Raw genomic sequence first — 23,548 nt, 5'->3', positions numbered from 1 at the left:
CCTCCCAAAACTGGGCTGTTTGTATTCATGCTGATCCTCTTGTTTAGAGGGACACGGGACATAGAAAAGATGGAGGGGGGTTTCTCTATGTTAGATGTGATGTGAAAGTGAGGAAGAAAGATGATCTTGTGGTTGGAGGTGGTGATGGTGTGGAGGAGGAATTACGGGAGGAATGATAGATGGGTCTATGGACTGATGGACTTATCATTGGAGTATACTATAGACGTCCTGAGGTCTATGAGAAGGGGGAGAGTCGGCTGTTCCAACAAGGTGATGGTGCGGAGGAATTACGAGAGGAATGATAGATGGGTCTATGGACTGATGGACTTATCATTGGAGTATACTACAGACGTCCTGAAGTCTATGAGAAGGGGGAGAGTCGGCTGTTCCAACAAGGTGATGGTGCGGAGGAGGAATTACGGGAGGAATGGTAGATGGGTCTATGGACTGATGGACTTTTCATTGGAGTATACTACAGACGTCCTGAGGTCCATGAGAAGGGGGAGAGTCGGCTGTTCCAACAAGGTGATGGTACGGAGGAGGAATTACGGGAGGAATATTAGATGGGTCTATGGACTGATGGACTTTACATTGGAGTATACTACAGACGTCCTGAGGTCTATGAGAAGAGGGAGAGTCGGCTGCTCCAACAAGGTGATGGTGCGGAGGAGGAATTACAGGAGGAATATTAGATGGGTCTATGGACTGATGGACTTATCATTGGAGTATACTACAGACGTCTTTGAGGTCTTTTATAAAACTCTCAGGTATCTTCCCACCTATAGAAGTTATACTAACCAGCTTGTAGTTACTTGGTAAAGAATATGATCCCTTTTTAATTATAAGCACCACATTGGCCTTGCGTAGTGGTACCGAGTTACTAATGAAAGAGTCTGTAAAAATTAGAAACTATGAGTTTGATATAACAGAACTCAGCTCTTTGAAGACACATAGGTGCAACTCATATGTGAAGATACACACACAACGTCCGGTCAGACACACACCCACACTGTTAGGTCAGAGGCAAATCATTAAAATCAGGACAGAGACACACAAAGTCGAGGCAGTCATCTAGTAACCGAGCGAGTGACCTGCCGAGCAGAATGGGAGATGTTGATGGTTTCAGTGATGAGAATGGAGTTGGTGTTCCAGAAACACGGCTTTGTTCCTCCCAAGACTGGGCTGTTTGTATTCATGCTGATCCTCTTGTTTAGAGGGACACGGGACATAGAAAAGATGGAGGGGGGTTTCTCTATGTTAGATGTGATGTGAAAGTGAGGAAGAAAGATGATCTTGTGGTTGGAGGTGGTGATGGTGTGGAGGAGGAATTACGGGAGGAATGATAGATGGGTCTATGGACTGATGGACTTATCATTGGAGTATACTACAGACATCCTGAGGTCTATAAGAAGGGGGAGAGTCGGCTGTTCCAACAAGGACAAGCTGGGAACACCAAACTAGTAAGACACAAGATGGAGACTAAAACCTACAGGATGGGCCGTACTTGTAGGGTTAGAGGAAGGAATAAAGGAGAAGAACATTTCATCACACAAATATGAAGGAAGACTTTTATCAACCAACTTACAGAGAATATCACGAGTTTAAGAACATAAATTAACTTAATTTCTTGTATACTATAAAATATACGATAATTAATTTCCATTTTTATCGTAAAAAGGAAGTGTTACATCTTAAAATTTCACGTTCCACTTTCAGCCAGCAGGTGGCACTCTGAAAGCAAGTGACGCTGTTGGTGATGGCTGATAGCTACTACACTGAAATGGTAAGTCCTGTTATGTAGCCTGATCTCCCCTTCTCTTCATCCACAAGCAATATCTAGCTCCTCCCTCACCATGATGTCCTCCATGGAAGCTTTTGCTGAGGGTCAGGGGAGATCAGACTACACTGCTAGAGGGACCCAACCAGCAGTGACCCTCCCCCCCCTCCTTCTCTCTCACCATGATGTCCTCCATGGAAGCTTCTGCTGAAGGTCAGAAGAGATCAGACTACACGGCTAGAGGGACCCAACCAGCAGTGACCCCCCCCTCCTAGCAGAGGAAGCCAGACACAACTTTGAAGTCTTTAGTGATCTCTGATCTCCTTATAAAGTGTTTCTTCCATGATAAAGATCAGAGGAGCGCTCAGCCACGTGTTTTCTCAGGTGTATATCAAGGTGTGCTCCTTCCCTTCTTCCCAGTGTGAGATCTCTGATGTACGGCAACATATCCATATAGAAGACATTTCCCGCACTCAGGACACCTCAAGGGTTGTGTGGGTTCGCTGATGTCTGTAAAGATGGGACTTCTGTGAAAAACATTTTTCGCACTTAGAACAGGAATAAGGTTTCTCCCCCGTGTGAGATCTTAGATGTTTAACAAGGTCTGATTTTTGTGCATAACATTTCCCGCACTCAGGGCAGGAATACGGCTTCTCCCCCATGCAAGATCTCTGATGTCTCAACAAAGTGGCCTTGTTTGTAAAACATTTCCCACACTCATGGCAGGAATATGGCTTTTCACCAGTGTGCAATCTTTGGTGTGTAGATAGATGGGTCTTCTGTGAAAATATTTTCCCGCACTCAGGACAAGAATACGGCTTCTCCCCCGTGTGAGATCTATGATGTCTACCCAGTTCTGATTTATTGGGAAAACATTTCCCGCACTCAGGGCAGGAATAAGGTTTCTCCCCCGTGTGAGATCTTTGATGTCTCAGGAAATTGGCCTTCTCTGAAAAACATTTCCCACACTCATGACAGCAATATGGCTTTACACCCGTGTGCAATTTCTGATGTCTAATTAGATGGTTCCTGTTTGAAAAAAATTTCCCACACTCAGGACAGGAATACGGCTTCTCCCCCGTGTGAGATCTGTAATGTCTGGCCAGGTCTGATTTATGGAGAAAACATTTCCCGCACTCAGAACAAAAATATGGCTTCTCCCCTGTGTGGGATCTCTGATGTCTCAAAAAATTGGCCTTAGCTGCGAAACATTTCCCACACTCATGGCAGGAATACGGCTTTTCACCAGTGTGCAATCTCTGGTGTGTAAATAGATGGGCCCTCTGTGAAAAAAATTTCCAGCATAAGGAACAGGAATACGGCTTCTCCCCGGTGTGAATTCTATGATGTCTGGCCAGTTCTGATTTACTTGGAAAACATTTCCCGCACTCAGAACAGGTATTAAGATTTTCCTCTGTGTGATATCTCTGATGTACAGAAAGACTTAGTTCAGAACTAAAACTTTCCCCGCACTCAGGGCAGGAAAATTCCTTTTCCCCTTTAATTTCATCCCCATCCCCCACAGTACGAGGTTGCTCAGAGTAAGAGGGATTCCATGGTCTCTCCACACTGGAAAGTCCACCATCCATAGTGGAGCTCATTGTCTTTTCTCCGGCACAATCTCCTGGTATGTCCTCATCTTCCATTTTACAACCTGGAGATAAAGTGAGACGATCCTTTGAGGGTTTCTCCATGGCGGGTCCTGGAAAAATAGAAAAACATCATCAATAGTTAGGAGAGCGTTAGTTCACTTCCATCAAGATTCCATCTGGATCAGGGAGATAGGGGGGAGCAGATGTTCTCTGTGGATGTCCCAACCAGCTGGGACTCCTCCCTTCTTCAAAGGGCCTTTGGTCCTCCCAGATCACTTCTACATTTACACCTCCTTGTCAGAGAAGCAGGAACCAATGGGGGCTGGGGGGGGGGGGCGGTAACAGAGCAGAGATAAGAGAAGAATATATTCTGGTCACCTGTGCTGATCTCTGTAGGAGTGTCCTCCTCTATGAATGTCCTCCTCATTCCAGCCTCCTCCGTATATTGCTGATCATCCCTCACATACGTCTCTTCTACTTCACCCTCAACTTTCATGTTCATCAGATCTTCACCCTAAACCAACAGAATGGCAGAAAATAACATCTGTAACATAGAAGGATTTATAATGTGAGATCACATAGAACATCTCATCTTGTAGAGTCCACACATCGTCTCCACATGTCAGAGTGTTCCATCACTTTATGTTCCCGACCCTCAACTCCACCTACCTGATGATGGTGAGGGATGGTGTGATCTTCCTGTGTGGAATCCCGGGAATACAGAGGATGGGGACATCTCTCTGGGGGGTTCCTGGTATGAGGTGGTTCCATCATATTGTTGTTAAAGAGATCTTTGTGCTCTTCAGAAAGTTCCTTCAAAACACCATACTCATCATCCTCCACTTTATACTCTTCTTTAACAACAATAATATATTCGCCGATGTTTCCACTCTAAATATATAATAAAACATTTGCTGTAACACATATGGGTGAATTATAATCACAACTACCAATTAGTGTTGATTAGCTACCTGATACAGTTTTCCATAGTCGTGATCTTCCTGTGTGGAATCCCGGGAATACAGAAGACGGGGACATCTCTCTGGTGGGTTCCCATGACTGGATCCATCTACCTGATGATGGTGAGGGGTGGTGAGACCTTCCTGTGTGGAATCCTGGGAATACAGAGGATGGGGACATCTCTCTGGTGGGTTCCCATGACTGGCTCCATCTGTAGGAAACACACACATTGACTGAATCCATTGTTTCTATGTGTTTATCAGATGATGGGGGATCTAGGTGGATCCTCCGTACTGCTCTCTCCTTTCCAATAAAGTCTCCTCTTACCCGGTGATGTGAGGGGCGGCTGATTGTCCATCATGACGTCCTTGTAGAGGTCCTTGTGTCCTTCTAAATACTCCCACTCCTCCATGGAGAAATAGACAGTGACACCCTGACACCTTATAGGAACCTGACACACACAATGATACAGTCACCATCCAGACACATCCCTTGTCTGTTACTGGAGAATGTCCCAGAATTCCCAGCACCGCTCACCTCTCCTGTCAGCAGCTCCATCATCTTCTTGGTGACTTCTAGAATCTTCTGCATGTTGTGTCTCTCAGGGTTTAGGGAGTCACATGGAGGCACTGTGATGGTCATATGATCACCTGACTTCAGAGGAGGAAATCTCTGTATTGAGGAACCAATAGGAATATCATGTTAGACTCCCAGAATCCTCCTCACCTCTCCAGTCAGGTCTGTGTGATGTCATGTGACCTCCCAGAATCCTCCTCACCTCTCCGGTCAGGTCTGTGTTTTGTTAATAGAGATGAGAGTGACGTCATGTGACCTCCCAGAATCCTCCTCACCTCTCCGGTCAGGTCTGTGTTTTATTAATAGAGATGAGAGTGATGTGATGTGACCTCCCAGAATCCTCCTCACCTCTCCGATCAGGTCTGTGTTTTATTAATAGAGATGAGAGTGATGTCATGTGACCTCCCAGAATCCTCCTCACCTCTCCGGTCAGGTCTGTGTTTTGTTAATAGAGATGAGAGTGATGTCATGTGACCTCCCAGAATCCTCCTCACCTCTCCGGTCAGGTCTGTGTTTTATTAATAGAGATGAGGGTGATGTCATGTGACCTCCCAGAATCCTCCTCACCTCTCCGGTCAGCAGGTAGATGATCTCCAGGGTGAGGTTTAGAATCCTCTCAGTCATGTGACTCCGGTCCTCCTCCATCCTCATTGATGTGGTCATGTGACCTAGGTGGGTTTCTCTAGAATGATAGGGGAGAGTTACCTGGACTGTGTTGGTTGTACAATATTAGGATGGGGATATAAGGGGTTAATAGCTGGGTTGCCCCCAGTGGGAACTGGCACATGTAGGTTAAATTTCTTTGTGTCTGTCGTGTTTCTTGCCCCAGCACACGTTATGCTTTATCCAACCTCCCTGATCAGAAATAACACATTCTGTTTTATCTCTGAACTATTTTTTCTTAGTTTTAGATCTTTTAATTTTAAGCTTTGATTGAGGAAGAAAGAGGAAAAAAACAAAAGTTATCTGCTGGAGATAAAAGACATCACAGTGACTATGGAGGAAGAGGACGGGCGTGACCGTGGAGGATGACGACTGGCGTGACCATGGAGGAAGAGGACAGACGTGACGATGGAGGAAGAGGACAGACGTGACCGTGGAGCAAGACGACGGGCGTGACCGTGGAGCAAGATGACGGGCGTGACCGTGGAGGAAGAGGACTGGGGTGACCGTGGAGCAAGACGACGGGCGTGACCGTGGAGCAAGACGACGGGCGTGACCGTGGAGCAAGACGACGGGCGTGACCGTGGAGCAAGACGACGGGCGTGACCGTGGAGCAAGACGACGGGCGTGACGATTGGAGGAAGAGGACGGGCGTGACGATTGGAGGAAGAGGACGGGCGTGACGATTGGAGGAAGAGAACGGGCGTGACGATTGGAGGAAGAGAACGGGCGTGACGATTGGAGGAAGAGGACGGGCGTGACGATTGGAGGAAGAGGACGGACGTGACGATTGGAGGAAGAGGACGAACGTGACGATTGGAGGAAGAGGACGAACGTGACGATTGGAGGAAGAGGACGGGCGTGACGATTGGAGGAAGAGGACGGACGTGACCGTGGAGCAAGACGACGGGCGTGACCGTGGAGCAAGATGACGGGCGTGACCGTGGAGGAAGAGGACTGGGGTGACCGTGGAGCAAGACGACGGGCGTGACCGTGGAGCAAGACGACGGGCGTGACCGTGGAGCAAGACGACGGGCGTGACCGTGGAGCAAGACGACGGGCGTGACGATTGGAGGAAGAGGACGGGCGTGACGATTGGAGGAAGAGGACGGGCGTGACGATTGGAGGAAGAGGACGGACGTGACGATTGGAGGAAGAGGACGAACGTGACGATTGGAGGAAGAGGACGAACGTGACGATTGGAGGAAGAGGATGGGCGTGACGGTGGAGGAAGGGGGCGGGCATGACGGTGGAGGAAGGGGGCGGGCGTGACGGTGGAGGAAGGGGGCGGGCGTGACGGTGGAGAAAGAGGACGGGCGTGACGCTGGAGGAAGAGGACGGACGTAATGGAGGAGGAAGAGAATGGACGTGATGGTGGAGGAAGAGGATGGACATGACAGGGGGTTACTGGGTGTAAATATAAAATCAGATCTTATTACCTCCTCTGCTGCCACTTCCAGCAATGTCTCCTCTCTACTTCCTCCAGACTCAGCTCTCACCTAGAATTTCTTATTTATACCTGACATCACTTCCTGTCTTCCATAGTGACTTCCTGTCTGGGTAGAAGTGAGATCCCCACCTTTTGGAGCTCAGAGGAACTGCAGCCCCAAGTTATCTCGTAGTGTGAAGCGTGGCTTGGCAAGCCATGAGATGTCCTCAGTGATCCCAGGAAGACTCTGGCGGGGATGGAATGGGTGATGTGGGGAATTTCCTCACTGTCCGCATCAGATGTATCCAGCATCAAGCCATCCACCTCTACTGCAGAGAATCCAGGCTAATCTGATGGGGGCGTCATACCCCCCGAAGAGTCGGGAAATCAACCCTTCTTTTTTAACATGCCTCAAATCTGGAACATGGATGCAATAAACCTCAGTAGAAAGGGTAGAAATGGCTTGTTAACTCCAGGATGTGATGGTGGAGGATTAGCCTGGTGTTGGAGTGCTGGGGTCCTTCAAGGGAAGGATGCAGCAGCAGAAAATATGATGCCTAAGGTAGCCATGTCCACAATGCCAGGAACCAGAACCCATATGTGGAGGTGGAACTTCATGGGCCACCTAGGAGCAATTCCAACTATGGCTGCCCATACCGACCTGTAGAGTTGCCACCTCATCCCTTTAAAAGTGAACACACATTAATCACACGGGTTATGAGGCTAATTGAATGCAGAGAAGGCACTAAGTGAGTTTAATGACCACCTTAATCAATCACAAAACCTTTGTAATTAATATGTGTCCAGTTTTAAAGAGAAGAGGTGGCCACCCTACCGACCTGAGATCTGATTCTGGAGACATCTCCCGAATGATGAAACTCCAGTATCTGAGTAGCTCAGATGGCTTGGCTTCAGATATAGTGCAACAGGAGAAGCAGCAGCAACAGGGATGCATGACCACTAAATGAGTAGGGATGAGCTTTAGGCTTGGGTCAATGGAGACCCAAATTCCTAGTTGTTTTCTAGAGATGAGCAGAAAGTTGGACCTTTCCTTGTTTCGGATGTTCAGACAAGATCCAAACTTTACAGACGTTCAGTATTGCTTCAGAAATAATTGGCCAAGGTCCTGCAACTGACCTCTGGTCACTTTGGCCACTGTTGGTTCACAATGAAGTTGTAGCCCACACCCTATAAAAGGGTGCCATCCCAGCAGATTGTTTTCAGTGTGTTGGTGGACTTAGTGTGAGTCAGGAACAGGTGAGATCTGTTTAAAGGGGTTAACTTCTGCAACAGCAGTGTGAATCTGTTGGTGTCACCACAATAGATGCCCTTCATTTGCATCAGAGCACCAAATATGTTTGAGGTGCTGGTTTGTTGTGTACACCCAAGCACCACACATCACAGTGCATCCCAGCACCACTCCTCACTGTCACCCTACAGCACTTCCATTAGCTGCCAATAACATCACTGAACAAGGCCCACATCATGTTGGGGAGGCCAGCAAGAAGAGGCAGAGGTTCCCTTCCAGCTTTGAGGGATTGAGCAGCCTCTGTGTCTACAGGCCAATGTGTTGGTTGTGGACATGGTCTATCATCTGCAGGCAGGACATGTTTGCCTTTTTTTTGGGAAGCAGGATGTGCTTTACAGCCACAGCACACAGAGGAGGTAATGGAGGGGCAAGCCAAGGCGTCCTCATGCTTATTGTCTCCTATCTTCTTCAAATGAGATCCAAGTTCACTGCAGCTGCCAAAGTGGCATATTCTGACTCCTCATCTACAGCTATTCCTGCCATTGCCCCACCAGCCAGCACAGAGGGGTCAATGAAAATATTTGAGCATAGCATGAGGACGTGCAGCAATTAATTGGCTCTGATGTTGGCTGTGAGGTTGAGGAGGAGAGTTACGGGAGACTAGAGTAGGGGCACACCAGTCATGGACAACCAATTGGCAGGTTTGCTTCATGGGCAGGGGGGAGGAGTGATGATGAGGTCTCTGACTGCACCTGGTTGCCCGATAGAGCAGAGAGAGAACGTGAGGAAGAGGCACAATCTCAATGAGGCAGGATGTCATCCAGGGGCAGCTGGAAGAGAAGTGGAGGGAGCAGCCACTCTATCCCAGCAGATGGCAGAGCTCCATGGGTGCAGGGCACAGCTGTCCCCCAGTTTGCTCCCCAGAGCTCAGCTGTGTAGGCCTTTTTTTGCAGCAGACCACACCACTTTGTTTTGCAGTCTCTGCCTCCAGCAGTTCAAATGTAGCAAGAAGGTTGTCCATTTGGGTATCACATGCAGGAAAAGACAGTGGCCTCCTACTATGCACGTTGTTGGGAAGAGCATCAGAAACCTACATGTCACGTAAAATGCCTCACTCCTCCTTCTACTGCTCCACTTCTACCCCCACTATACACCATGCCCACAACAGATAGAGAAGGTTCCTGGACACCATTTCTCCACCTGTAAGGCTATCCCTACCCATCTCCTGCATGTGGAAGGCAATGCTTCTATGTTGTTGGACAACATGGTCAGCAGCAAGGTCCACATGACCACAGACACGTGGTCTAGTAAGTTCAGGCATCAGGCTATGCACCATTCATGGCCTAGTTGGTAGCTCGGCTGGCAGCCAGAAAGGATGCATTACAGGGCTCAATGCTGGAGCTTGTTCTACCGTCTTCTGTCCTTACAGCTGGTGGTGGTGGTTCCTGTCCGCTCCACGTCCACCTCCTTCTCATCTTTCTCATCAATGTCCTCTTCCGAGTTGTCCTCTGAACCATCAGTCCCCTTTAAGTTTTCAAATAGCTATGCAACCACTCAGGCTAAAAGATATCATGCAGTACTGCATGTCCATACCCAAAGGGACAGGAACCACACTGGGGTAGAGATTCTTTCAGCTCTTCAGAGTCAAGCTCAGAGGTGATTATCCTCATGGCAACTTGTGCCAGGAATGGTAGTGTGTGACAATGGCACCAACCTGATGTCCGCCCTCCGGCAGGGAAAGTTGACACGCATGCTTTGCCTGACACATGTCTTCAGTCTGGTGGTGTAGTGGTTCCTGGATGGGTACCAAGGTTTGCAAGCTCTTCCAAAGCATTCAAGAAGAGTTTTTAGCCAGTTCAGGTGGTCCTATCCAGCCTGTGTTTGGCTGGGTAAACGTCAGCAGGAATTCCACCTGATCTGTGACATGTCCACTGGGTGGAACTCAACTTTGCTATGCTGCAGCATGCACCAGAGGATCATTACCGAGTACCTACAGTGAAGGAAATGCATATTTGCTCCCCTGCTGATGTTGAATGTTCGCCCACTCACAAAGAAATGATCGGTCTAAAATCGAATGTTCGGTGTATTGTAACACTGAGAGACAGAATAGCAACAACAAATTCAGCAAAAATGCATGTCTAACAAATGATGACTGATCTGCATGTTCATGAGGAAAATAAGGATTTGATCCCCTATCATTCAGCAGGATTTCTGGCTACCAGGTGTCTTTCATACAGGTAACAAGCTAAGATTAGAAGTAGTCTCTTAAAGGGAGTGCTGCTAATCTCATTTTCTTACCTGTATAAAAGACACCTGTCCACAGGAGCAATCAAACCATCAGATTCCAAACTCTCCACCATGGCAAAGAGCTGTCCAAGGATGTCAGGGACAAGATTGTAGACCTACACAAGGCTGGACTGGGCTACCAAACTATCGCCAAGCAGCTTGGTGAGAAGGTGACAACAGTTGGTGCAATCATTCACAAATGGAAGAAACACAAAACAAGTGTCTGTCTCCCTAGGTCTGGTGCACCATGCAAGATCTCACTTCGTGGATCTCACCAAGAAAACAATTGGTAACACACTACGCCGACAAGGACTGAAATCCTGCAGTGCCCGCAAGGTCCCTCTGCTCAAGAAAGCACATGTCCAGGCCCGCCTGAAGTTTGCCACTGGACATCTGAATGATGCAAAGGAGGACTGGATGAAAGTGTTGTGGTCAGATGAGACCAAAATCCAGCTCTTTGGCATTAACTCAACTCTCTGTGTTTGGAGGAGGAGGAATGCGGCCTATGACCCCAAGAACACCATCCCAACTGGCAAACATGGTGGTGGAAACATTCTTCTTTGGGGGTGTCTTTCTGCTAAGGGGACAGGACAACTGCACCGCATGAAAGGGACGATGGACGGGGAAATATACCATCAAATCTTGGGTGAGAACCTTCTTCCCTCAGCCAGGGCACTGAAAATGGGTCGTGGATGGGTGTTCCAGCATGACAATGATCCAAAACACACGGCCAAGGCAACAAAGGAGTGGCTCAAGAAGAAGCACATTAAGGTCCTGGAGTGGCCTAGCCAGTCTCCAGACCTTCATCCGATTGGAAATCTGTGGAGGGAGCTGAAAGTTCGAGTTGCCAAACGTCAGCCACCAAACCTTAATGACTTGGAGAGGATCTGGCAAGAGGAGTGGGCCAAAATCCCTCCTGAGATGTGTGCGAACCTGGGGGCCAACTCCAGGAAACGTCTGACCTCTGTGATTGCCAACAAGGGATTTGCCACCAAGTACTAAGTCATGTTTTGTGAAGTGGATCAAATCCTTATTTCCCTCATGAACATGCAGATCAGTCATCATTTGTTAGACATGCATTTCTGCTGAATTTGTTGTTGCTATTCTATCTCTCAGCGTTACAATACACCGAACATTCGATTTTTAGACCGATCATTTCTTTGTGAGTGGGCAAACATTCAACATCAGCAGAGGAGCAAATACACATTTCCTTCACTGTATGTATGTATCTGTATATGTATATATACTGTATATGTGTGTGTGTATATTTATTATATTTCAGCATTTCCATTGTAGGGGGTCGCACATCCCCGGCTCATTCGCTGCAGCACAAGCCGATCAGCTGTATATGGGAGTATGGCACCAGGACAGGCCCAAGGAAGTTGGCCTTCTTTTCCCCAGACCAGTGGCTGCTGATACAGATGCAATGTATGGTCACCCTTTGAGGAGGCCACAAGAATGTTGAACCATAACAATGCATGCATCAGTGACAATGTAGCAATTGTGGTCCTGTGGAGCATACAAAGCATGGCATCTTGCACAGGGCACGCAAGCCTGAGCAGTGGGTGGAAGAGGAAGTTCTTGTATCTCAGGGTGTTCTATGCAGACACCACCCTTGTGAGGGAACAGCAAGCAAGGGGAAAGGTTTTTTTGGTTGATTTGGGGGCATTGAGCCTGAAGATTGCATGGGCCAGTCTTCCAGGGATGAGGAGAGGCAGCTCAGGGCAATGTCACCCCCAGCAAATCCAAGGACTCAGGTTCCTTTGCCTCCACTAATTTGCAGTACATAGGCTCCATTATGCTGCAGAGCCTGTGAAAGGACTCTAGGATTGGTGGCATTAAGAAGAGGGACCATTGCTGGTGGTCTACCCTCCTTGATCCACGTTTCAAGGGGAAAGTCCCAGCAGACCTTAGGGGAGACTACAAGTCCCAGAAGACCGTAGCAGAACACAATAACAAACAAAAGTCCCAGCAGATCTTGGCAGTACACTATAGGAAGGAACCATGAGTTCCAGCAAACCGTTAGGGTAGGGGAACCACAAGTCCCAGCAGACCGTAGGGGAAGGGAACCACAAGTTCCAGCAGACCTTAGGGGAGAGGAACCAAAAGTCTCAGCAGACCTTAGGGGAGGGGAACCACATGTCCCAGCAGACCTTAGGAGAGTGGATCCACATGTCCCAGCAGACTGTAGGGGAGGGGAACCAAAAGTCTCAGCAGACCTTAGGGGAGAGGAACCACATGTCCCAGCAGACCTTAGGAGAGTGGAACCACAAGTCCCAGCAGACCTTAGGGGAGGGGAATCACAAGCCCCAGCAGACCATAGAGGAGGGGAACAACAAGTCCCAGCAGACCTTAGGGGAGGGGAACCAAAAGTCTCAGCAGACCTTAGGGGAGAGGAACCACATGTCCCAGCAGACCTTAGAGGAGAGGAACCAGAAGTACCAGCAGATCTGAGCAGCACACTAAAGGAAGGAACCACAAGTTCCAGCAGACCTTAGGTGAGGGGAACCACATGTCCCAGCAGACCTTAGGGGAGAGGAACCAGAAGTACCAGCAAATCTGAGCAGCACACTATAGGAAGGAACCACATGTCCCAGCAGACCTTAGGTGAGGGCAACCACAAGTCCCAGCAGACCTTAGATGAGGGGAACCACAAGTTCCAGAAGATCTTAGCAGCACACTATAGGAAGGAACCACATGTCCCTGCACACCTTAGGGGAGAGGAACCACAAGTCCCAGCAGATGTTAGCAGCACACAATAGGGGAGAACCACAAGTCCCAGCATAACTTAGTAGTACACGATAGGAAGGAACCACGAGTCCAGGCAGACCTTACGGGTGAGGAACCACAAGTCCCAGCAGATCTTAGCAGTACATGATAGGAAGGCACTACAAGTCTCAGTAGACCTTAGCAGAAAATGGTAGAAACCACAAGTCCCAGCAGACTTTAGCAGCATACAATAGGAAGGAACAACAAGTCTAAGAAGATCTTATCAGCATGTGATAGGAAGGAACCACAAGTCCCAGCAGACCTTAGGGGTCAATGCACCCTCCAACCTCTGAGTAGCTATCCCTTTAAATTTACAGGCAGCGCCTGGCCAAAGCACAAGGCTCTTGTCTGTCCCTCATAGCAAGAAGACCGCCCCTTGTCCCTCCCACAGGCCTTATAATGGCCCTGAGAGCTTCAGGCAGGAGAGGAGGGATAGGGGCATGGACAGGATTTGCTGAGCAACTAGCCACACCCCCTGAGAGGAGCATGGTCCTTCAGGTTTTTGTCTACATGGCCTGCAGTGGTGGGAACAGGAAGGTCTGAGGAGCTCTCTCAGTTCCTGAACGTCAGGAATCGCTCTGGAGATCTCCTGAAGGACGGAGAGATGGCAGAGGTGGGGAACCAGTGAAGGAGAACTCTGTGGACCCCACTCGTTGTACAACCGGGAAGGTCCTTTAATTAGCGGCTATTGACCTGGAGTTCAAAGGAAGTGTCATCCTCCTGGATGGGAGAAGGTCGGGAGCCAGGAGGACACAGGCGTATTCATACGTAAAGCTCGGGGAAGACTAAAGCTGGTCAGAAAATTAATCGAAAAATGGAAATGACAATTTAAACGATCATTCGGTAGCGCAATCAACTGCCTGGTCACTGTATCGGAAGTTCTTGGAGGAACATCCAGCTTTTCGTTCACTAGTTTTCTTTGATCAATTTCTGACTGTAACCATGCACGGTACGATCCTCGAGGATACGATAGGATCCTTCTTTTGGGCCAGGCACATTCAACTGCTATTTCTACAGACATTTCATCATCGATACAATGGCTCCAGCACATGGTAGGATGGAACAACAAATCCCAGTTGACCTTAGGAGCACACGATAGGAAGAAACCACAAGTCCCAGTTGACCTTAGGGGCACACGATAGAAAGGAACCACAAGTTCCAGTTGACCTTAGGAGCTCACCATAGGAAGGAACCACAAGTCCTAGTTGACCTTAGGGGCACACGATAGGAAGGAACCACAAGTCCCAGTTGACCTTAGGAGCTCACCATAGGAAGGATCCACAAGTCCTAGTTGACCTTAGGGGCACAGGATAGAAAGGAACCGCAAGTCCCAGTTGACCTTAGGAACGCACAATAGGAACCACAAGTCCCAGTTGACCTTAGGAACGCACGATAGGAACCACAAGTCCCAGTTGACCTTAGGAGCGCACGATAGGAAGAAACCACAAGTCCCAGTTGACCTTAGGAGCGCACGATAGGAACCACAAGTCCCAGTTGATCTTAGGAACGCACGATAGAAAAGAACCACAAGTCCCAGACGACTTTAAGAGCACATGATAGGAAGGAATCACAAGTCCCAGTTGACCTTAGGAGCACATGATAGAAAGGAACCACAAGTCCTAGTTGACCTTAGGAGCACACAATAGGAAGGAACCACAAGTCCCAGTTGACCTTAGGAGCCCACGATAGGAAGAAACCACAAGTCCCAGTTGACCATAAGAGCACATGATAGGAAGGAATCACAAGTCCCAGTTGACCTTAGGAACGCACGATAGGAACCACAAGTCCCAGTTAACCTTAGGAGCACACGATAGGAAGGAACCAAAGGTCCCAGTTGGCCTCAGCAGCAGTAGAAAGGAACCACAAATCCTTTCTGTCTTTTGGACCTCAACCGCTTTTCCTGGAGACCTTCCTCTATCGGAACGATGGCTTGCATGAGCGACCACAGCAAGTCCACGTTGGCCATGGTGATGCTCGGAGTCCTGGCCATGCAGAAAAAAAAGAGGAAGAAGAGAAAGCACAGAGTGTGGTGCAAAAATCTGAACCGGGAAAAGTCTTCACAAGCCTCTCCAATCAACAATTTGAAAGGCAACGACCCCGACGACTTCCGCAACTATCTCCGCATGTCAGAGGAATCCTTCGAGCTGCTGTTGACTCTGGTGGAACCTCTGATCAGAAAGAAAGAAACCTTGATGCGGCAGGCTATTAGCGCAGAGCAGAGACTGGTGGCGACGCTGCGATTCTTGGCGACCGGCCGAAGTTTGGAAGATCTGAAGTTCTCGACGGGAATATCGGCTCAATCGCTCGGGAGGATCATTCCGGAGACATGCGCTGCCATTGTGAGGGTCTTGCAAGCGGAGTATTTAAAGGTAGGATGATGGGGGATTGTCCTACTGGCATCATGATAATAAAGCAACAAGCATACAAATAGAAAATGTTGCGCTACGTTACGCCACATTACGCCAACGTCCTACACGTGATGAATGCGCCAAAGAAGCTCCCGCACTTTTTTTGGGCCTCGAGCCTTAAATGGTTTTTTGACCGCTTGTCTGTTCGTTGCGTTTGGGGTGCCAGTATCAAATTTGTCTACTGGCTTCACGATAATAAAGCAACAAGCATTCAAATAGAAAACGTTGCGCTACGTTACGCCACGTTACGCCAATGTCCTACACGTGATGAACGCGCCAAAGAAGCTCCCGCACCTTTTTTGGGCCTTGAGCCTTGAATGGCTTTTTGACCACTCGTCTGTTAGTAGCGTTTAGGGTGCCAGTATAAAATTGCTCTACTGGAATTACGATTATAAAGAAAATGTGTTGCGCCAAAGTGCACCTTTTTTTGTGTTTTTTCTTTTTTTGGTATGTTTTTCGCTTGACAGCTTTGGATAGTCCATTCACCTAAGCCGTTGAGCCACTCCCATTTTTTGAAGGTTGCGTTTGGTGTGCCAGTATCAAATTTGTCTTCAAGCATTACGATTATAAAGAAAACGTGTTGTGCCAAAGTGCGCCTTTTTTTGCGTTTTTTCTTTTTTTGGTATGTTTGTCGCACGACAGCCTTGGGTAGCCCATTCACTGGAGCCATGGAGCCTTGCCCGTTTTTTGACGGTCGCGTTTGAGGTGCCAATATCAAATTTGTCTTCTGGCATTTCGATTATAAAGAAATCGTCGTGTTGCGCCAAAGTGCGCCTTTTTTTGTGCTTTTTATTCTTTTTTTTGTCGCACGACAGCTTTGGGTAGCCCATTCACTTGAGCCATGCCCTTTTTTTGACGGTTGTGTTTGGGGTGCCAGTATCAAATTTGTCTACTGGCATTACGATTATAGAGCAAACAGAAAACGTGTTTCGCCAAAGTGTGCCTTTTTTTTACGGTTTTTTTTTTTCTTTTTTTGTATGTCGCACAACAGCTTTGGGTAGCCCATTCACTCGAGCCGTTGAGCCACGTCCAATTTTTGACGGTTGCGTTTGGGGTGTCAGTATGAAATTTGTCTACTGGTGTTACGATTGTAGAGCAAACAGAAAACGGCGTGTTGTGCCACAGTGCGCCTTTTTTGGAGGGTTTTTGCACGACAGTCTTGGTTAGCACATTCACTCGAGCCGTTGAGCCTGGCCCGTTTTCTGACGGTTGCGTTTGGGGCGCCTTTAAGATTTAACGCAAGTGCGATGTGCGGTTTTTTGCGTGTCCCATGAATGTGCACACGGACATGCGCGTTTCTGATCACGTTCCCAGGACGCCCAGGTGTGAATAGGGCGCAAAGTCATTTATTTATTAAAGAAAATGCTAAAAGGCATAAGTCACATTTTGGAAAGAATTCCCGCTTGCGATTTTCTGTTGAACGACTTTGCGTTTTGCCCATGGGTTGCCCCATGCCCGTTGGTTGCCCAATGCTCATGCTTGGCACGGTTTGCTGTGATTTGCCTCACGGTCCTGTCACGCAACAGTCGGGGCAGAATTGCATCACCTTTGGGCTGCCATTAAAGAATAATGGCAGCCAAATGCGCATTGGCTTTTTTTTTTTACAGCGATTACTGCGCCATTTGGTATCGCGAACATTCCACTCGCGATTCCAAATCGCCAAGTGTGAACGGAGCCTCAGAGTAAAGAAGAAAACACATTGAACTATGAAGGTGCTGTGATGTCTGGAATGACTGTAGTCCATAGGAAGCATGGGTGGTCTTTATTATGGGTGATCCTTATTGTGGGTGGTCCTTATTGTGGATGGTAGATACAGCTCCTCCCCTTTGAGCAGCTGATAACTAACACATTCGCTGTCAGCTGTTTTGGCAATCCTTGCGCACGTCTCTAAAAAAAAAAGAAAAAATCATTTTCGGCCGGAAGATTGCACTGCATCCAGAAAGTATTCCCGGTATATACAGAGCATACAGAAAGTATTCCCGGTATATGCAGAGCATCCAGAAAGTATTCCTGGTATATGCAGAGCATCCAGAAAGTATTCCCGGTATATACAGAGCATCCAGAAAGTATTCCCGGTATATACAGAGCATCCAGAAAGTATTCCCGGTATATACAGAGCATCCAGAAAGTATTCCCGGTATCTACAGAGCATCCAGAAAGTATTCCCGGTATACGCAGAGCATCCAGAAAGTATTCCCGGAATACGCAGAGCATCCAGAAAGTATTCCCGGTATCTATAGAGCATCCAGAAAGTATTCCCGGTATCTATAGAGCATCCAGAAAGTATTCCCGGTATCTACAGAGCATCCAGAAAGTATTCCCGGTATATACAATGTATCCCAGCCCCTCCCCCATGTACATAAGTATTCCCAGCCCCCCCCCATGTACATAAGTATGCCCAGCCCCCCCCCCCCCCATGTACTGTAAGTATTCCCTCGATAGCTCATTTTGGCCGGGTGGCCGGCTCTAGGAAGATTCCTGGTGGTTCTAAACTTCTTCCATTTATGGATGATGGAGGCTGCTGTGCTCATTGGGACCTTCAATGCTGCAGAAATATACCCTTCCCCCGATCTGTGCCTTCATACAATCCTGTCTCGGAGGTCTACGGACAATTCCATGGACTTCATGGCTTGGTTTGTGCTCTGACATGTTACCTGTGGGACCTTCTATAGACAGGTTTATGCCTTTCCTAATGTCCAATCCACTGAATGTCCCACAGGTGGACTCCAATCAACTGAATGTCCCACAGGTGGACTCCAATCAACTGAATGTCCCACAGGTGGACTCCAATCTGCTGAACGTTCCACAGGTGGACTCCAATCCGCTGAACGTCCCACAGGTGGACTCCAATCCGCTGAACGTCCCACAGGTGGACTCCAATCCGCTGAACGTCCCACAGATGGAGTCCAATCAGCCGAACGTCCCACAGGTGGAGTCCAATCAGCCGAACGTCCCACAGGTGGAGTCCAATCAGCCGAACGTCCCACAGGTGGAGTCCAATCAGCCGAACGTCCCACAGGTGGAGTCCAATCAGCCGAACGTCCCACAGGTGGAGTCCAATCAGCCGAACGTCCCACAGGTGGAGTCCAATCAGCGCGAACGTCCCACAGGTGGAGTCCAATCAGCGCGAACGTCCCACAGGTGGAGTCCAATCAGCGCGAACGTCCCACAGGTGGAGTCCAATCAGCGCGAACGTCCCACAGGTGGAGTCCAATCAGCGCGAACGTCCCACAGGTGGAGTCCAATCAGCGCGAACGTCCCACAGGTGGAGTCCAATCCGCCGAACGTCCCACAGGTGGAGTCCAATCCGCCGAACGTCCCACAGGTGGAGTCCAATCTGCTGAACGTCCCACAGGTGGACTCCAATCAAGTTGTGGAAACATCTCAAGGATGATCGGTAGGAACAGGATGCACCAGAGCTCAATGCTGAGTGTCATGTCAAAGGCTGAGAATACTTATGTAGATGGGGTTTTTTTCCCGTTTTTTATTTTTAATAAATCGCAAAGATTTCAAATCGAACGTCTTTTCTGTTGTCATTATGGGGTATTGTTTGTAGAATGTGGAGGAAAAAAATGAATTGAATCCATTCCATAAATCAGTGAAACAGTGGCAATCTTCAGGATGCTATATTTCCCATAGGTGGCACTTTAAAAGCCCCTCTGGGTGATCAGTTTAGAGTCAACCATGAATATTGGGACAGGAATTATTGCTGTCGCTCTGGTGAGCGCGGTGAAATGTAACGTGTAGTACAATCGACGTATGTTGGCATAGGCCCCACCTGACGTGTGAAGTTCATATTTGCATGTATGGGGTCTCAAACATTTTTTGTTGGACATTTCTTATGCCCTTAACCCTGTTGCTGCCACCAATGTATTATGCCTCACTTCGGTGGCTTTGGGGGATGTATGTGGGGGTGGGGCTCAAAAATGTTTTGTTGGGGGATTTTCAGAGCTTGGGTAGACCTTTTAATATTTGACACTTTTTTTTTTCATAATTTTTTAATTACATGCAGGACAAAAAAATCTATGTGATTTTTTTTTTTTTTTTTTTGGTGACAGGTTCTCTTTAATGAGACATAAGGGGTCTAAAATTCACCTGATGTATCACCTGTCATCCAATGATACTAAAGCTGTGTGGATCGCACTGCATTCATTTCTTCTTCGGCCCTAGTGGCTGGAGAAACCAACACGGACACGGAGGTATGTTTTACACATCACTTCAGGGTCGATAACAGGAAAAGGAGATCAGTGAGTGGCTGTTCGATGATCTCCCTCCACTCTACCCGACAGCACCTATCATGCCGGTTCTGGATGTGCCGATAGCCATGCAGAGCCCAGGAAACATGGATGTTCAGTAGACTCCTTCCTCTATACCCAGGATCCATGCTGGTGCTAGGTGTGTCAATGGACATGCAGAGCCTGGAAAACATGGACATTCGCTAGTCTTTCTCTCGCCGTGCCAGTCCTGGGTGTGCCAAAGGGTGCCCAGAGCCCTGCAAATATGGAGGTTGACTAGTCTCCCTCCCTTCTGCCCGGCAGCACCTGCCATGACAGACCTGAGAGAGCAGAGTCCCAGAAACATGGATTTTCACTAGTCTCCCTCCCCAATACCTATCAGCAGCCACCATGTTGGTGCTGGGTGTGCCAATGGGCATGCAGAGCCTGGAAAACATACACATTTGTTAGTCTCTCTCCCCCCTACCTAGCAGCACCTGTTTGCCAGTCCTGGGTGTGCCAATGTGTGTGCAGCACCTGGGAAATATAAATGTTCACTAGCCTTTCTACCCTCTTCACGGCAGCATCCACCATGGGTATGCCAATGGATATGCAGAGCTCAGGAATCATGTATGTTGTCTAGTCTCCATCCTCTCTACCCCATGGCACTCCCCATGTCAACACCAGGTATGCCAATGTTTGTGCAGAGCCTAAGAAACGTGGACTTTTCCTAGTCTCCCTTCACTCTACCCATTGGAAGCTGCCATGCTGGTGCTGGCTGTGCCAATGGATGTGCAGAGTCTGAGAAACATGGACATTTGCTATCTTCCTTCCCCTCTACCCATCAGCACCCACCATGCTGGTGGTGGGTGTGCTAATGGGTCTGCTGTCAAGGTCCTGTCCACGGCAGAAGTTCTGGTAGATCTGGCATTTCTGCCAGTACTCTGCATGGCCACAGAAGTACACATGAGCCTCAGTCTGGTGCCAGACGGCCTTTAAAAGGAGGCTTATCACTTCCACAAGTTGCTGGATGATCTCTAGCTCCTCGTGCCCTGTTCCTGTTTCCTGTGATTCTGACCTGTGATTTCCTGTTACCGACTCGGCTTGCTCCTGGACCTGTCTACTCTGCTTTACCCCTGATCTGACCTCGGCCTGGCTTACGGATACTCACTCTCTCTCTCACTCTTCTGTGTATGACCTCGGCTATCCCATCTGACTACGTCTGCTCTGATTCCCACCTGGTACCTGACCTTGGCATGAACCGACTACCCAGTAAACATCTAAATCCTGGAAGGGCTTGCATACCACGCACAGGCACCTCCTGTCTGCAGACCTATCTCCGTGCACCAGCTGTGCTTCTGAGTGGACCACCAACCAGCACTCCTACAGGCAACCTGTGCAACTTTGGTACTGACTCCCGCTGTCCCACTCTCAGGAAGTCCCGAACTTAGCCACAAAGGAAGCCCTATCTCCATTGGCCTCCATCACCAGGTAAGTGATATCTGCAGAGCCCATAAAACATGGACGTTTACTAGTCTTCCTCCACTCTACCCATTGGAAGCTGCCATGCTGGCGCTGGATGTGCCAATGGATGTGCAGAGCCGAAGAAACATTGACATTTGCTAGCCTCCGTCCCCTCTACCCATCAGCACCCGCCATGCTGGTGGTGGGTGTGCTAATGGGTGTGCAGAGCCCAGGAAACATGGACTTTTCCTAGTCTCCCTCCCCTCTATCTGTTAACGCCCACTATTCCAGTGCAGGGTGTACTGATGGGCATGCAGAGCCCGGCAAACATGGCATACGTCAATGACAGTTAAGGGCATTTGATGCCTCCATAAGAAATATTGATGCGGCATTTCGTCCCCGTTTGTTCCCACGATTGGTAAATTTGGTGTCGTGGGTCTGGGTTGGCAGATTCGTGGGGGAACAGGTGAAATGAAATGTGTTAATTGGTTCATCAACAATAACGGTGTATTTTTTTTTCTGTTTCAGTTCCCCAGCAGCTCAGAGGAGTGGAAAGCAACTGCCGAAGAATTTCACGATCTGTGGAATTTCCCGAACTGTGGAGGAGCACTCGGTGGGAGACACATTCGGATCATCCCGCCGGCACATTCCGGATCGTACTATTACAATTACAAAGGGTTCTTCAGCATCATACTCTTGGCTGTCGTCAATGCCAAGTACGAGTTTCTCTACCTGGACATTGGCAAGAACGGGAGTAACTCCGATGGGGGAGTCATTGACCGAAACGAATTTCAGAGACGGCTAAAATACGGCAATTTACACCTCCCGACCACCCAAGAGACTGTCGAAGGACTCAACTTTGTCTTTGCGGCAGATGATGCATTTGCTCTTCATGAGCACATATTGAAGCCTTTTCCAAAGAGAAATATAACAGCGGAGCAAAAAATTTTTAATTACCGTCTGTCCAGAGCTAGAAGCGTCGTGGAAAATGCTTTTGGGGTAATGTCATACAGATTTCGAGTTTTTCACACGGCCATAAACCTTGGAATGGAGAAAATTGACCTGATTGTTGAATGTTGTTGTATCTTACATAACTTCCTACGACGCACAACTGACAGCTATATGCCCGCATCATCCATAGACAGAGAAGACACAATGGATGGGACATTTGAGCCGGGAGAATGGAGAAACGACAGCGAAGGACTGCTTAACTTAGCGCCTGCACGCCCTCGGTTGCCAAGTGCCAATGCACGTCAAAACCGAATGAACTATGCAGAATACTTTGTCGGCAGGGGTTCTGTTCCCTGGCAGAATGATATTTAATGTGGCACTTATATACATTCAAAAAATGATGCTATGACCACCCACCTAAGGTTGAGTAGTTCCCCTTTTGTGGTCAAAACAGCCCTGATCCATTGAGACATGGACTCCACTAGACCTCTGAAGGTACGTTGCGGTATCTGGCACTAAGCCATTAGTAGCAGATCCTTTAAGTCCTTTAAGTTGTGAGGTGGGGCCACACCCATCAATGAGTCTTGGCCACCCACGACCCTGTCACTGGTTGTCTAGTTCTCCTTCCTTGGACCATTTTTGGTCGGTCCTGACCACTGCAGACCGGGAACATCCCACAAGAGCTGCAGTTTTGGAGTTCTTACCCAGTCATTTAGACATTACAATATGGCTCTTTTTAAAGTCCTTAGACCCTTACACTTGCCCATTTTCCTGCTTTCAACGCATCAACTTCAGTGACAACATGTTCACTTGCTGCCTAATATATCCCATTGAGACATGGACTCCACTAGACCTCTGAAGGTATATTGCGGTATCTGGCACCAAGCCATTAGTAGCAGATCTTTTAAGTCCTGTAAGTTGTGAGGTGGGAGCTCCATGGATCGGACTTGGTTTTCCAACACATCCCAAAGATGCTAGATTGGATTGAGATCTGGAGAATTTGGAAACCAAATCAACATCTCAAACTCCTTGTGTTCCTCAAACCATTCTTGAACTCATCAGACAATGCCACCTTCTTCCATTGCTCCTTGGTCCACTTCTGAAGCTCACATGTCCATTGTAGGCACTTTTGGCTGTAGACATGGGTCAGCATGGGGCACCCTCACTGGTATGCAGCTACACAGCACCATACACAATAAACTTTGATGCC

General features: G+C 48.3%; 3 protein-coding genes across 3 annotated transcripts in view; all 3 read right to left on the bottom strand.

Annotated features, from left to right (window-relative positions):
• LOC149465068 (uncharacterized) overlaps nucleotides 1–23,548 on the bottom strand; it is a 44,932-nt gene that overhangs the window by 10,924 nt on the left and 10,460 nt on the right. The window lies entirely within an intron of this gene.
• Nucleotides 1,555–4,555, bottom strand: LOC149465070 (uncharacterized). Its single transcript, XM_089673693.1, has 4 exons — nucleotides 4,341–4,555; nucleotides 4,039–4,260; nucleotides 3,748–3,883; nucleotides 1,555–3,479 (listed from the first exon to the last, which is right to left on the bottom strand). The coding sequence occupies exons 2-4, from the start codon at nucleotides 4,141–4,143 to the stop codon at nucleotides 2,251–2,253; spliced, it is 1,470 nt and encodes a 489-aa protein (XP_089529819.1). The 5' UTR covers nucleotides 4,144–4,260; nucleotides 4,341–4,555; the 3' UTR covers nucleotides 1,555–2,250.
• Nucleotides 4,573–7,097, bottom strand: LOC149465069 (gastrula zinc finger protein XlCGF53.1-like). The gene is made up of 3 exons (XM_089673740.1): nucleotides 7,008–7,097; nucleotides 5,473–5,587; nucleotides 4,573–5,001 (listed from the first exon to the last, which is right to left on the bottom strand). The coding sequence occupies exons 2-3, from the start codon at nucleotides 5,566–5,568 to the stop codon at nucleotides 4,771–4,773; spliced, it is 327 nt and encodes a 108-aa protein (XP_089529866.1). The 5' UTR covers nucleotides 5,569–5,587; nucleotides 7,008–7,097; the 3' UTR covers nucleotides 4,573–4,770.

The sequence above is a fragment of the Staurois parvus genome, unplaced genomic scaffold, assembly GCF_062004578.1.
Source record: "Staurois parvus isolate SC_StPar_1 unplaced genomic scaffold, SC_StPar_1.0 ptg000144l, whole genome shotgun sequence".
In the NCBI taxonomy this organism is placed as follows: Eukaryota; Metazoa; Chordata; class Amphibia; order Anura; family Ranidae; genus Staurois; species Staurois parvus.
Note: the sequence above shows the minus strand (reverse complement) of the source record. Positions and strands in the feature narration are given on the sequence as shown.